This window comes from Tachyglossus aculeatus, chromosome 2 (assembly GCF_015852505.1).
Source record: "Tachyglossus aculeatus isolate mTacAcu1 chromosome 2, mTacAcu1.pri, whole genome shotgun sequence".
NCBI lineage: Eukaryota > Metazoa > Chordata > Mammalia > Monotremata > Tachyglossidae > Tachyglossus > Tachyglossus aculeatus.
The window spans coordinates 43,838,126-43,852,764 of NC_052067.1; the positions used below are offsets into that span (position 1 = coordinate 43,838,126).

Consider the following 14,639-nt stretch of genomic DNA (forward strand, 5'->3'; position numbering starts at 1 on the left):
CTGGGATAAACTGCCTTGGTTTTAGGACTTTGTTATTTGGGATCCTGCCCCGCCATCTGATTTATTCTATTTATTCTAACGGTTTTGACACCTGTCTACATGTTTTGTTTTGTTGTCTGTCTCCCCCTTCTAGACCGTGAGCCCTTCGTTGGGTAGGGACCGTCTCTATATGTTGTCGACTTATACTTCCCAAACGATTAGTACAGTGCTCTGCACAGAGTGAGCACTCAATAAATACGATTGAATGAATGACTCTGATGATGAGTATAGTCTGTAAGTGACACACACTGATGGAACTGCTCAAGTGTCCAGTATAGCATCTGTGGAAGTCCAGGACTCACAGCCATAGGGAGAACCTACATTCTGTGTAACAATTTTCCAGAAGACGTCATGGCCGCCTCTAATTTGTTTTTTATTTCCTTGTCTATCGTTGCATCATTGGTTAGTGTACTGCCTAGGTAACAGAATTTTGTGGCAGTATTTACTTTGGGTTGCCAATATAGATTTTTGGTCGTGTGTTTAGCTTCCCTTGGTTTTGTTCAGATTTATTGTTGGCCCATTTCATTTGGAATACTGGGAAAGTAATTTACAATGATTTGAATGTCTTTTTGGTTGTATATCTATAAACCACAATCATCTGCATTCAGAAATACTTGATTGAAAACCTGTAGGGCTTTGGATGATGCTCAGAGCCTGTTGAGTTGGAGGTTTCCTGGAGGAGCCAAAGTGTCTCACACCTCATCTTCCAGCGTGACTGCGTAGAGTACTTTTTACGGGTCCGGGCTCTGTGGCTCAGTGGAAAGAGCCCAGAGGTCATGGGTTCAAATTCCGGCTCTGCCAATTGTCGGCTATGTTACTTTGGGCAAGTCACTTAACTTCTCTGGGCCTCAGTTACCTCATCTGTAAAATGGGGATGAAGACTGTGAGCCCCCCATGGGACAACCTGATCACCTTGTGACCTCCTCAGTGCCTAGAATAGTGCTTGGCACGTAGTAAGTGCTTAATAAATGCTATCATTATTATTATTATTATTATTATTCCCTGCTTTACCCCTCGCACTGGAGAGTGGATTGGGCAGGACACCCCCAGCTCTATCCTGACTTGCCATATGGGGTTTGAAAATCCTAACGACCTTTTAGGGCAGCCAGATTTGCTAAATAATTTTCAGAGTCTGGGTCTATCGATGGAGTCAGATGCTTTTGTGTGGGGTTTCATAGGTGCCCCCTTCAACTGTCCCAGAATCTGATATGCTGCTGTGGCACACGGTGAACCGAAGCCACACGGTGAATCCAGGCGGGTTTGGTTATTGATATTCCTTAGTAGCCAGTCCAGGGTTTCTGTGGCTAGGATCTTGCCAGCAGTGGAAAGTAGTGAGATGCTTTAATAATCACCGCAGTCTGATTTTTTGCCTTATTTCTGGAAGATGGTGACGATTGTAGAATCTTTGAGATCCTGTGGCATTCCTATGTTTTATATAATAATAATAATGGCATTTACTAAGCACTTACTACGTGCAAAGCACTGTTCTAAGCACTGGGGAGGTTACAAGGTGATCAGGTTGTCCCACGGGGGGCTCACAGTCTTCATCCCCATTTTACAGATGAGGTAACTGAAGCCCAGAGGAGTTAAGTGACTTGCCCAGAGTCACACAGCTGACAGTTGGTGGAGCCGGGATTAGAACCCATGACCTCTGACTCCCAAGCCCATGCTCTTTCTACTGAGCCATGCTACTTAATAATAATAATAATAATGATGGCATTTATTAAGCACTTACTATGTGCAAAGCACTGTTCTAAGCACTGGGGAGGTCACAAGGTGATCAGGTTGTCCCACGGGGGGCTCACAGTCTTAATCCCCATTTTCCAGGTGAGGGAACTGAGGCCCAGAGAAGTTAAGTGACTTGCCCAAAGTCACACAGCTGACAATTGGTGGAGCCGGGATTTGAACCCATGACCTCTGACTCCCAAGCCCGTGCTCTTTCCACTGAGCCATGCTGCTCCTTATAATGGTATTTAAGTGCTTACTATGTACGAAGCACTGTTCTAAGCTCTGTGCGGATACAAGGGGATCAGGTTGTCCCACGTGGGGCTCACAGTCTTAGTCCCCATTTTACAGATGAGCTCACTGAGGCACAGAGAAGTTGAGTGACTTGCCCAAAGTCACACAGCAGACAAGTGGCGGAGCCGGAATTAGAACCCATGACCTCTGACTCCCAAGCCCATGCTCTTTCCACTGAGCCACGCTGCTTCTCTATATATCTATATATTCTCTATATATGGCGAGGAGCTCGTTGTGGGCAGGGAACATATGTGTTAATTGTTCTGTTGTACTCTCCCAAGTGCTTAGTACAGTGCTTTGCACACAGTAAGTGATCAATAAATATGACTGAATGAAAGAATGAAAAGAGCCTGTGTAAATGTTTAAGCAGTGTCCCCTCCATGCTCGCAGATGAGCAGATCATCATCAATCATATTTATTGAGCGCTTACTGTGTGCAGAGCACTGTACTAAGCGCTTGGCAAGTACAATCTGGTCTAGAGGCTTTACCATGTTTCCTGGTTCTAACTGCCGCAGCGATTTAGTCCATAGGCAGGTCATATGTCATACCTTCACATGATGGAAGATTTTTGATGATGTTCGGTGCCTCGTCTTCAATAGGAGGTCTCTTGAGAATATTGAAATGCAGTTGCCGTCTCTTCAGGATTCTTTCGCTGTGGCTAAACTGAGACTGGAACCATCTTCGATCATCAGAAGTGCCACTGTGGCAGGAACGGGGCCTTGATTTCATGGCAGTCTGCATAGCCCTGAGTATCTTCCTTTGGCCTCTGTACTGTAAGCTCTTTAAGGGCAGGGAGTGTGTCTACCAACTCTATGTTATTGTCCTTTCATTCATTCATTCATTCATTCATTCACTCAGTCGTATTTATTGAGTGCTTACTGTGTGCAGAGCACTGTACTAAGCGCTTGGGACGTGCAAGTTGGCAACATATAGAGACCGTCCCTACCCAGCAGCGGGCTCACAGTCTAGAAGGGGGAGACGGACAACAAAACAAAACATATTAACAAAATAAAATAAATAGAATAAATATGTGCAAATAAAATAAATACTTTCACACGTGCTTAGTGCAGTGCTCTGCAAACGGTAAGCGCTCAGTAAATATGACTGATTGACTTGGCATTCCACCACTCGTCACGCATATTCCTTAATTAATTAATCAGTCAACCAAAAGTATTTATTGAGTGCTTACTATCTATCAGTCAGTCAATCCCCCCCCCCCCCCCCCCCCCCACATCCACCCCAGGAACCTCAGGGCTCCAACCTCCATCACACCCCATTCAGACCATTTCTGATCCGTGTCAATCAGTCAGTACTTCATTCATTCAGTCGTATTTATTGAGCCCTTACTGTGTGCAAAGCACTGTGCTAAATGCTTGGGAGAGTACAATATGACAAAGAGACCCATTCCCTGCCCACAACAAGCTCGCAGTCTTGACGGGGAGACAGACATTGATATCAATCAATAAATAGATAAATTACAGAGATGTACATAAGTGCTGTGGGGATGGGAGGGAGAGTGAATGAAGGAGCAAGTAAGAGTGGCACAGAAGGGAGTGGGAGAAGAGGAGTGGAGGGCTTTGTCAGGGAAGGCTTCTTGGAGAAGATGACGTGCCTTCGGTAAAGTTTCTGAAGTTGGGAAGAGCAATTATCTGATATGAGAAGGGGGGGTGTTCCAGGCCAGAGGTAGGATATGGTCTAGAGGTCAGTGGCAAGCTAGATGAGATCGAGGTACAGCATTAGAGGACCCAAGTGTGAGGTTCAGTTGTAATAGGAGAGTAGCAAAGTGAGATTGGAGGAGACAAGGTGATTAAGTGCTTTAAAGCCAATGGTTAGGAGTTTTTGTTTGATGCGGAGGTGGATGGGCAACCACTGGGTTTCTCAAGGAGTCGGCTTATGGGTAGTCCCCTGTTTTAGGCATTTGGGAGAGTACAAAACCATTAGAAGACACACCTCTGTGCCCAGGAGGCTTACAGTATAGCAGGGAAGAAGGACACAAAATATATTCCAGGTAGGAGGGATAAAGGGAATGGAAAATATACGTGGATGAGTACACAAATAGAGGAGAAAGTCAATATTCACAGAAATACCATGGTGATTGTGAGTGTATAAACTCTGAAGTAGCTCAGAACTACCGAGATAGCAATTAGGAGACCTGTTGAGAAGAAAAATGAGTTGAAGAAAGTCTCCTGGAGGAAGTAGGATTTCAAAAGGGGTTCGAAGTTGGGGAGACCTGGGGTTTGAAGATGGGGAGACCTGGGGTCTGGCAGATTTGAAGAGGGAAGAAATTTCCGGCAGGAGGAAGGGTGAGAGAGCAAGGGGTCACCAGTGGGAGAGATGAGGAGGCAGAGTAAGTTAGCTAGAAAGGAAGCTGATTAAGAGCTTACTATGTTCCAAGCACTGTGCTAAGGATGAGTAGATATAATCAGTTTAGGCAGCTACTGCTCTTCCCGGAGCTCACTCTCTAAGAGGTAAGGGAGAGCATCATCATCAACATCAATCGTATTTATTGAGCGCTTACTGTGTGCAGAGCACCGTACTAAGCGCTTGGGAAGTACAAGTTGGCAACATATAGAGACAGTCCCTACCCAACAGTGGGCTCACAGTCTAAAAGAGCAGGTATCTTATTGCCATTTTACAAGTGAGGAAACAGAGACAGGGATAAGGTGAAGTGACTTGCCCAAAGTCACACAGCAGGCAAGTGCCATGATGAGAATTCAGGTCTCCTCACTTCCAGTTCCCTATTCTTTCCACCAGACATGAGTTTTAGATTCACATGTCTGCAATTGACCCAAAAGGGTGGCAAGTATAGCTGTGCGTGTATGAAGCAAGGTGGTTCCTCACTGTAGCACTGCTGCCCCTTCTATGTAACATCTTTAGTCTTCAAATCTTCAGCCGGATTCAGTTGGTCTTGGATTTGATAAGCTGGATCCCATAGCCTTAGCCTCCATGCCAGGATTCAGTGAGTATTCATTTGTGATATCGTGGTGACCCACGTAAAGTGATATGGAGTGAGTTTTAAGGCTATGAAACATTGAAATATTTGGGAGGGATTTAGTTACTTTCCAGACAGTTCACTTTACAGCATTTCATGCTAACTAGGTACACTTAGGTTTTCTTGTTGTTGTTTATTGAATATTTTATTTTTTTCTAAAGGGGCCATGTCCGATCAACAGAAATCATAGCACTCTCTCTGACTGTTTCCAATTCTAAATAGCAACTCTTCAAGAAAATCGAAAGAACTGCAACCCTTCAATAATTTTGATTTTTTTATATGTAGATTGATGGCTAGGTATGCTTTTCTTGGAAGGATAATTATTTTTCAAATCCATTTCTTTGGATGAGTGTTATAATGGTTTTTCAGCATCCGAGTTTGATAGACAAAGAAAGTGATTGTTTTCTAAGAGTATCTGAAGCCGTTAGCTAGACCACCCCCAAGCGATTCCTCCCCTACCCCCTATCCATAAGCGTTGCCAGTGGAGTCAGAATATTGGCCTGGAATTGTTGTAAATTATCTGGTGGCAAGTGACAACCAGAGGTGGAACAATGTCAGTCACTTCCTTCTCCGTCCGCACTGCCTACTGTGCAGCTTAATTAATATGTGTGCAGAGCACTGTACTAAGCGCTTAGATGGCCACCTCCGTCTACATCCCGGCAGCATTCCTTGTCAATTTCCAGTTGCCAGCGGATCGCTCAGTAAAGTCTTGAGGATCTCCTCTGCTCTATATGCGTAATCCTATCACTGTCTTGAGAAGCTGGTTCCTGTCGAAAAGGGGGCCTCCCCCAGTCAGGAGCAGCTCAGTGTTAACCACGTCCTCCCTCAGTAGAAACAGCCAGAAATAATATGTTCTGAAATTTGTTTCTTGAGAAACCAAGCCATTCTCGAACTTGGTAGTCCCCAAGTAGAATATTTTTAGTGCCGTTTATAAATCATCATTTTAGTTCATCAAAATACCTATGCATGGTTATAAGTAAGGTCCTCTGTACTGGAAAACAGATGATACTTCAATATTACGTTTTGCAATTTGTTTCTTGAGGAATCAAGCTATTCTTGAACTTGGTTGTCCCACATACAGGATTTTTAGTGCAATTTATAAATTATCTGAAGTAAGGTCCACTGTACTGGAAAACAGATATTACTTAAATATTATGTTTTGCAATTTGTTTCTTGAATCAAGCTATTCTTGAACTTGGTTGTCCCACATACAGTATTTTTAGTGCAATTTATAAATTATCTTAAGTTGTTAATATATATAGCAGCGTGGCTCAGCGGTAAGAGCCTGGGCTTGGGAGTCTGAGGTCTTGAGTTCTAATCCCGGCTCTGCCACTTGTCAGCTGTGTGACTTTGGGCAAGTCACTTAACTTTTCTGTGCCTCAGTTCCCTCGTCTGTAAAATGGGGGTTGAAGACTGTGAGCCCCACATGGGACAACCTGATGACCTTGTATCTCCCCCAGTGCTTAGAATAGTGCTTGGCACAGGGTAAGCCCTTAACAAATACCATCATTATTATTATAGAGAAGCAGCGTGGCTTAGTGGAAAGAGCACGGCCTTGGGAGTCAGAGGTCATGGGTTCTAATCCCGACTCCGCCACTTATCAGCTGTGTGACTTTGGGCAAGTCACTTAACTTCTCTGTGCCTCAGTTACCTCATCTATAACATGGAGACGAAGACTGTGAGCCCCACGTGGGACAACCTGATTACCTTATGTCTACCCCAGCGCTTAGAACAGTGCTTAACAGAGTTAAGCACATAGTAAGCGCTTAACAAAAACCATTGTTATTATTATTAGAGAGAGAGAGAGACCTCTGTATTGGAAAAAGACACCACAGTTAGTAAATTCAACTTTGAGAGACTGTGTGATGGAAAAAGTCAATGTAGGACCCGCAGTTTAGGCCAGATTGTGCTCCCACAAAGACTGTCCCTTGTACTGTCATGTTGATGTTTATAGCACCTGGTGACTTTCAATTTTGCTTTCTTGGCTTATGATTCTTTGAAACTTCTGCCGTAAGATTTCCTTTCTTAATTACAGTAGTCCAAGTTGATCTACCTAGAGCAACATGACAGTTTTGTCATGTCAGAGCAACTGGCAATTGTCAGAGCAACTGACAGTTTTTAGCCAAGATGTAGCATTGTCTGAGATGCCGTCGTAAACTCCATCTTAATCTTTAAAATGTTTCCTCTTTCCTTGCATTTGGTTGCTAACTTCAGCTCAACATGTAGCAGCTATTTAACTGTCCCTCTTCCTCACATTTTACATTCTGCTCCCCTGTGCTAAGATAAGCAGAGGTTCCATACCAGGAGACTGATGTTTTCAGGAATCCACGTTTGTGATCTTGGCTTACCATCTGATAGTTAATATGTGCCATAAGTGAGACCAGTGGAACTGTTCAAGGAGTCGGATGTGATGTCAGCGAGAAGCCGTTGCGAAGATTGGTCTCTAGACCTTTGTTTTGTCTGGAACCTGATACCTTACTTCTGCCACATTCAGTTTGATTGTCCCCCAAAGATATGCTTGCCTTTTCTGCGTCTCAGCCTATTGTTGCATCTTCAGTCATTGCACTGCCTAGATAACAGTTCTCTTGACAGTGTCTAGCTCTGTGTTGCCAAGATAGATTTCAATCTGCTCTGGTTTTCAGTCACCATGGTTTTCTTTAGACCCGTCAGACTGTAGCACTGGCTATTTCGACCAAGTGGTTTACAATCATTTGCACACTTTGGGTGTGGTTGCCTCTTGGGCACAGCCATCTATAGGCAGGGATACTTAAATGAATCTTGCTAGGACTTTGGATGATTTTTGCGGTCTGTTGGAGGAGTTTCCCAGAGGAGCAGAGTTTGACGCATGCATCCTGGTGTCTTGTTTCATCTTCCAGCAGAACTCCATCGGATGCATTATACGGGACCAGGCCCACAGTTGGACAGAGCACCCCCAGATATATCTTGGCCGGCCATATCATGATGGAGGAATCTTAAAATCCCCATGCACGTTTCAGGGCAGCCAAATTTGCCACTTCATTTCCAGAGTCCAGATCTAATGGACCTTAGACTGTGGACAGGGAATGTGACTACCAGCTCTTATATTGTGCTTAGCCCAGTGCTCTGCTCCCATTAAGCATTCAAGAAATATGACTGATTGTTTGATTAGTGGTGGGGATAAATACTTTCCCAAGGTTTATGAAAGCCATGTAGAGATATTGTCCCTGCACTATTCCTTCATCCAACGTGCCGCAGTGGCAGTGTCCCTTGTGCCGTCTTGTGATCTGAAACTACTTGGAAGAATTCAGCCACCTTTGTTTGAGGATACTCTTCCCTAGTGGATCCAGAGGTATTCCGAGCAGGACCCTGTCAACCGTGAAGAATAATAGAGTCATCATCATCAGTGATATTCATCAAGTGCGTACCTGCAGAATACCGTACTAAGTGCCTGGGAGAGTACGAAACCATAGAGTTGGCAGACACGTTCCCTGCCCACAATGGGCGTACAGTTTAGAAAATGTCGAGATAATAACCACAGTAGAAACTGTTGCCTTTGTTCTAGAAAATAATGCCAAACAAGGCATCTTGGGAATTCTGTGGCCTTTCTCCCGTGTTTTTTGTGTTGAGGAAGAGCTCGTGAAAGTGTTTAAACAGGATTTCCCTTTCATCATCATCATCATCATCAATCATATTTATTGAGCGCTTACTATGTGCAGAGCACTGTACTAAGCGCTTGGGAAGTACGAATTGGCAACATATAGAGACAGTCCCTACCCAACAGTGGGCTCACAGTCTAAAAGGGGGAGACAGAGAACAAAACCAAACATACTAACAAAATAAAATAAATAGAATAGATATGTACAAGTAAAATAAATAAATAAATAAATAGAGTAATAAATATGTACAAACATATATACATATATACAGGTGCTGTGGGGAAGGGAAGGAGGTAAGATGGGGGGATGGAGAGGGGGACGAGGGGGAGAGGAAGGAAGGTGAAGGAAGGGGAAGATGTCTGCACATCTCTAGGGGTCCAGGTGGTTTGCCATTTTTCTTGGCCCTGACCACTATTGTGATTTCCTCAATGGTTGGATCCTGTGTCTTGTCTTTGCACGCTGGAACGTTTTCTATGTTTTGAAAGGCCTCATCTTCACACTCATGGTTTGTAAGAGCCTTGAAGGTAGGGATCATGTCTGCTAAGTTCTATTACTCTCTTCCAAGTGCTTAATTCAGTCCTTTGCACATAGTTGGCACTCCACAAATACACCGATCGACTGATGTTGGGAAGAACATCACAGTATCAATCACAGTAGGATGAGCCCGAAACCATCCTCGCTCGTCAGAGGTAACGTGGTGGCACCTGTCAGTGTAGTTGTAGCAATGGTATCAAGTGTTCACTGCCCTGGGAAAAAATTCACAGGTGAAAATTAGACGTGATCCCTGGCCCTCACGGGGCTCACAGTGTGAGAACGAGGGAGGAGTGAGGGGATGGACAACAGACATCCGACCTTCAGTAGGACCTGTACTTTGACTGGAAACTCGTAGTGGGCAGGGAATGCGTCAGTTTATAGTTATATTGTCCTCTCCCAAGCACTTAGTCCAGTGTTCTGCACACTGCAAGCACTTACTAAGTACGCCTGACTGACTGGCTTGATTTTCATTAGTGATGATGGTTTGCACTGAGCCACCCACACCCTCTCCGGTGCCCCCAAAGCCAAGAACACACATTGTGAGGCAGTCGTTTAGGATACAGGTTCAGTGTGTGGCCACATTCATTCGTGCTGTTACTTGTAGGTGATTTACATTTCAGCAACCTGGAGAAACTCTTTAGTGGGTGGAAATTCGCTGAAATTTTAAATGGCTGAGAGGTCCTAATATGGTTACTGTTGTTGAAAAGATAATGTGCTATTCTACCGTTTATGCGTTCTGATATAGAAGTCAATTTTTATGGGTTATCGCTTTAATATTAATTGGCACATGAAGTTTTTAGATCGTAGTCCTTGCGTTATTAATGATTTTCCATTTTTGTTTCCACCTTTCGACAGAACAAAGCACCTCTGGTCAATGAAAGCTTGACAAAGTTTTTAAGTACAAAAGATGGTAAGGTTTCTTTCCAGCTTCTTTGTCTTTTATTTGAATTCTGCTTTAAGTCTTGGATTTAAGTATTGAAAGAAATCAGGAGCTAAAATAATCCATGAGAAGCTGCATGGTCTAGTGGATAGAGCACGGGCCTGGGGGTCAGAAGGACCTGAGTTCTAATCCCAGCTCTACCACTTCATTCATTCATTCAGTTGTATTTATTGAGCACTTACTGTGTGCCAAGCACTATACCAAGAGCTTGGAAAGTGCAATACAGCAATAAAGAGAGATAATCCCTGCCCACAACCATTTTACAGTCTGGAGTGTGGGGGGAGACACATCAAAACAAATAAACAGACATCGATATAAATAAATAGAATTACAGATATATACATATATGTATAAGTGCTGTGGGGCGAGGATGGGGGGACGAGCAGAGGGAGCAAGTCTAGGTGACATGGAAGTGAGGGGGAGCTGGGGAAAATGGGAGCTGAGTCTGGGAAGGCCTCTTGGAGGAGGCACGCCTTCAGCAGGGCTTTGAAGCGGGGAAGAGTGGCGGATTTGAGGAGGGGGGCGTTCCAGGCCAGAGGTAGGATCAATCAGTCAATCAATCATATTTATTGAGCGCTTACTGTGTGCAGAGCACTGTACTAAGCGCTTGGGAAGTACAAGTTGGCAACATATAGAGACGGTCCCTACCCAACAGTGGGCTCACAGTCTAGAAGGATGTGGGCCAGGGGTTGGCGGCGAGACAGGCGAGATCGAGGCACAGTGGTGAGGTTAGCACCAGAGGAGTGAAGCATTCGGGCTGGGATGTAGAAGGAGAGAAGGGAGGTGAGGTAAGAAGGGGCAAGGTGATGGAGAGCTTTAAAGCCAATAATAGTGAAGAGTTTTTGTTGGATAGGGAAGTTGATAGGCAACCACTGGAGATTTTTGAGGCGGGGGTTACGTTTCTGTAGAAAGATAATCTGGGCAGCGGAGTGAAGTATGGATTGAAGTAGGGAGAGGCAGAATGTTGGGAGGTCAGAAAGGAGGCTGATGCAGTAAGCCAAGGGGGTTAGGATGAGTGATTGTACTAACGTGGTAGTGGTTTGGATGGAGAGGAAAGGGCAGATCTTGGCGATGTTGTGAAGGTGAGACTGACAGGATTTGGTGACAGATTGGATATGTGGGGTACATGAGAGAGCAGAGTCAAGGATGACACTCAGGGTTGTGAGACGGGAGGGATGGTTGTGCTGTCTACAGAGACGGGAAAGTTCGAGAGGGGACAGGGTTTGAGGGAGAAGATAAGGAGTTCTGTTTTGGACAAGTTAAGCTTTAGGTGACGGGAGGACATCCAAGTAGAGATGTCCTGAAGGCAGGAGCAGATGTGAGCCTGGAGGGAGGGAGAGAGAACAGGGGAGGAGATAGAGATTTGAGTGTCATCCGCACAGAGATGAGAGTTGAAGCCGTGGGAGTGAATGAGTTCTCCAAGGGAATGAGTGTAGATGGAGAATAGAAGGGGAACAAGAACCGAACCTTGAGGGATCCCTAGAGTTAAGTGACGGCGGGGGATTTGGGAGGAGTCCGCAAAGGAGACTGAGATTGAATGGGCAGAGGGATGAGGAGAACCAGGAGAGGACAGAGTCAGTGAAGCCAAGGTTGGAGAACGTATTGAGGAGAAGGGGCGTGGTCCACAGTGTCAGAGGCAACTGAGAGGTTGAGGAGGACTAGGAGTAAGAGCTATTGGATTTGGCAAGAAGGAGGTCACTTTTCTGCTCTGTGTCCTTGGACAAATCACTTAACTTTTCTGTGCCTCAGTTACCTCATCTGTAAAGTGGGGATTAAGACTGTGAGCCCAATGTGGGACAGGGACTGTGTCCAACGTGATTATTTTGTATCTACGTGCCCATCGCACGTAGCCCTTAACATATGCCATTTAAAAAATTACTTTCTAGATTAAAGAAATCCTTTTATCACTTTCTGGTCTTGAAGTAGCTATCACTTCTAATTTTTCATAGGTTTTAAATTTAAACCCACTATAGGGAGCGATTTCCTGTATTTTTACCTTGTATTTCTTTTGTTTAGATTTTACATATCCAATTATTTTCCACTTATATCTGCAGGTCATCTGGCAGCTAGTCTTGTGGCAGAATTTCTTCAGTTTTTCAATCTTGACTTTACCTTGGCCGTCTTCCAGTCTGAAGCTAACACAGTAAGTATGATGTTTAGGAAAGTGTCTTAAAACTCTGCAGTAGGAACAGAAAGAAACTAAATGCAGTGTACTTTAGATTACCCACTTGCAGTTTATCCGTTTCTCAGATTAACGGGGCTGTTCCCGCTTTGGATGGGAGGGATCAGTGATGCACCTAAGCCAGAGGTTTCAGGCCTTTGCTACAAAAGTCGTGAGTTGAGCAGACAATCCTGTGCAGTAAGCAGGATGTCCATCCCTGTTCATCAGTGATTCTCCCAGCAAGCCGTCAGTGGTTTTCCAGTTCTGGTTGCCATTCCCTTTCCCCACCCTTCTTGGAACAGGAAAGAAGGAAATCTTCCCTCCAGTTAGCTGTGCACCTGTGGTCTTTGCTTATTGAGCAGAGTGTCGTGGGCAACAGACACGCAGTCAGTCGAGGGGAAGGATATTTGAGAATTGAGTAGTAAGGGCTGGTAAGTTTTCGTCTTCCATTTTTTCAGTGTGTCTCCTCCTCAGGCATGCCGAGGCCCAAGCCAAAACGTTTCTGACTTCCACAGAAAAGGTTGGAGGTGTTTTTGGCTTTTTTTTTTTTGGTATTTGTTAAGTGCTTCCTGTTCTAAGTGCTGGGGTAGATACAAGGTAATCAGGTTGGACACAGTCCATATCCCACATGGGGCTCACCACCTTAATCCCCATTTTACAGATGAGGTCACTGAAGCATAGAGAAGTGAAGTGACCTGACCAGGCAGACAAGTGGTGGAGGCGGGATTAGAACCCAGGTCCTTCGGACTCCCAGGCCCTTTTGCTCTATCCACCATGCTGGAAACTCCTCTGCCCAAGCGAGCAACTCAGAAAGCAGATGGGGTAGCAAGCCCAAGCTGTGAGAGGCATTTTTTGATTAACCACACTTTTTGTCTTCTGGGGAGGTTGTCTGATGATTGAAAATATGGAGGCCATTTTTTTTGGTGGTTGTATATTAGACATTAATATTATAACTGTGATTTTTGTCAATAGTTTGCCAGGCATTTAAATTGGGCTTACACGATACAAAAGGCAAAATTGACAAATTAGAATAGGTATCAGCAACATTTTTTTGTTTTAAGTTGCTTTGTGAGACCAAAGGGAGTGAGTGGCGGGGACCATGAATGTGGTCTGACTGAGGAGGCAGCTGTGGCTCAGATCCTACAGCTCAACTATGTTAACATTTTCGCAGTTGTTCAGGGTCCTAACTCCTTGGGGAAGGGAATGGGAAGGGGAACTAGCTTGCTGTTCATTTTTGTGCCTCCTCAACTTTCCCAACTTCACAGAAGCAACAAAGGAGCTACAGCTGAGGAAGTCTGAAGGCCAGAAAGAGAATTTTTCTTTTCTTCCCACCCCAGTCATCATCACATTGAGGGAACAAAAGAGGAGCTCAAAGCCATCCTGTTTCCTAGGGATTGTATTCTGGTACTGCTAAAATTCTGAACACATCAGAATTTGGGGGCACCTGAACCGTCTCCCTTGAGTCAATCAATCGTATTTATTGAGTGCTTACTAAGTGCAGAGCAATGTACTAAGCACTTGGAAGAGTGCAGTAAAACAGTATTAGCAGACACGTTCCCTGAGAGGGAAACAGACATTAATATGAATAGTCTGAAGTGCTACTGCTTCAAAATCCTATGCATCCCATTTGCTGTCCAACTAATAATAATTATGGTACTCGTTAAGCTCTTACTATGTGCCAAACATTGTCCAAAGTGCTGGGATAGATCCAAGTTAATCAGGTTGGGCACAGTTCCTGCCCACTTGGGGCTCACGCTCTCATCCCTATTTTACAGTTGAGGTAACTGAGGCACAGACAGGTGAAGTGATTTGCCCGAGGTCACGCAGCAGAGAAGTGATGGAGGTGGGATTAGAACCCAGGCCCACGCTCTATCCACTGAGCCACGCAGCATCAGATGTGCGTAGGAAAGAATCATGGGAGCCCTGGGGGAGTGGTGAAGACCCTCAAGCAGTGGTAAAGGAGGCAAGAGAATTCAGGCCTCAGCTGGAGAGTGTGTCCCTGAGGTGGTACTGGGGGTTGTTATTAGTGTGGTATTTGTTAAGCGCTCACTATTCTCCCCACTATTCTGCCTGGACTCTGATCAACCTCTTCTGGGTCCCTTCAGTTCTTCTGATATTGAAACTCGGGCTAGAAGATGTTCTGCATCCCAAATTCCTGCACCCCGCCTCTGCCACCACCATGTTTGCCTGAAGCCCAGCTGGCTCCAGAAGGGGTTGGGGACATCGAGGACTAGCCTAGGTCACCCATCCCAGGGCTGGCCTCGGTGGGTTGGGAGAACGCGTCTGTTTATTGTTGTCTCGTTCTCTCCCAAGCGCTTA

General features: G+C 44.9%; 1 protein-coding gene across 1 annotated transcript in view; it reads left to right on the forward strand.

The window, feature by feature from the left end:
* The window catches only part of CEP43 (centrosomal protein 43), a gene marked incomplete at its 5' end in the record, with an annotated part of 59,346 nt that overhangs the window by 12,747 nt on the left and 31,960 nt on the right, over positions 1-14,639 (forward strand). Inside the window, 2 exons of the mRNA XM_038761906.1 lie at positions 10,075-10,129; positions 12,214-12,302. Of these exons, the coding sequence (XP_038617834.1) occupies positions 10,075-10,129; positions 12,214-12,302 (144 nt within the window). The remainder of the gene's footprint in view (positions 1-10,074; positions 10,130-12,213; positions 12,303-14,639) is intronic.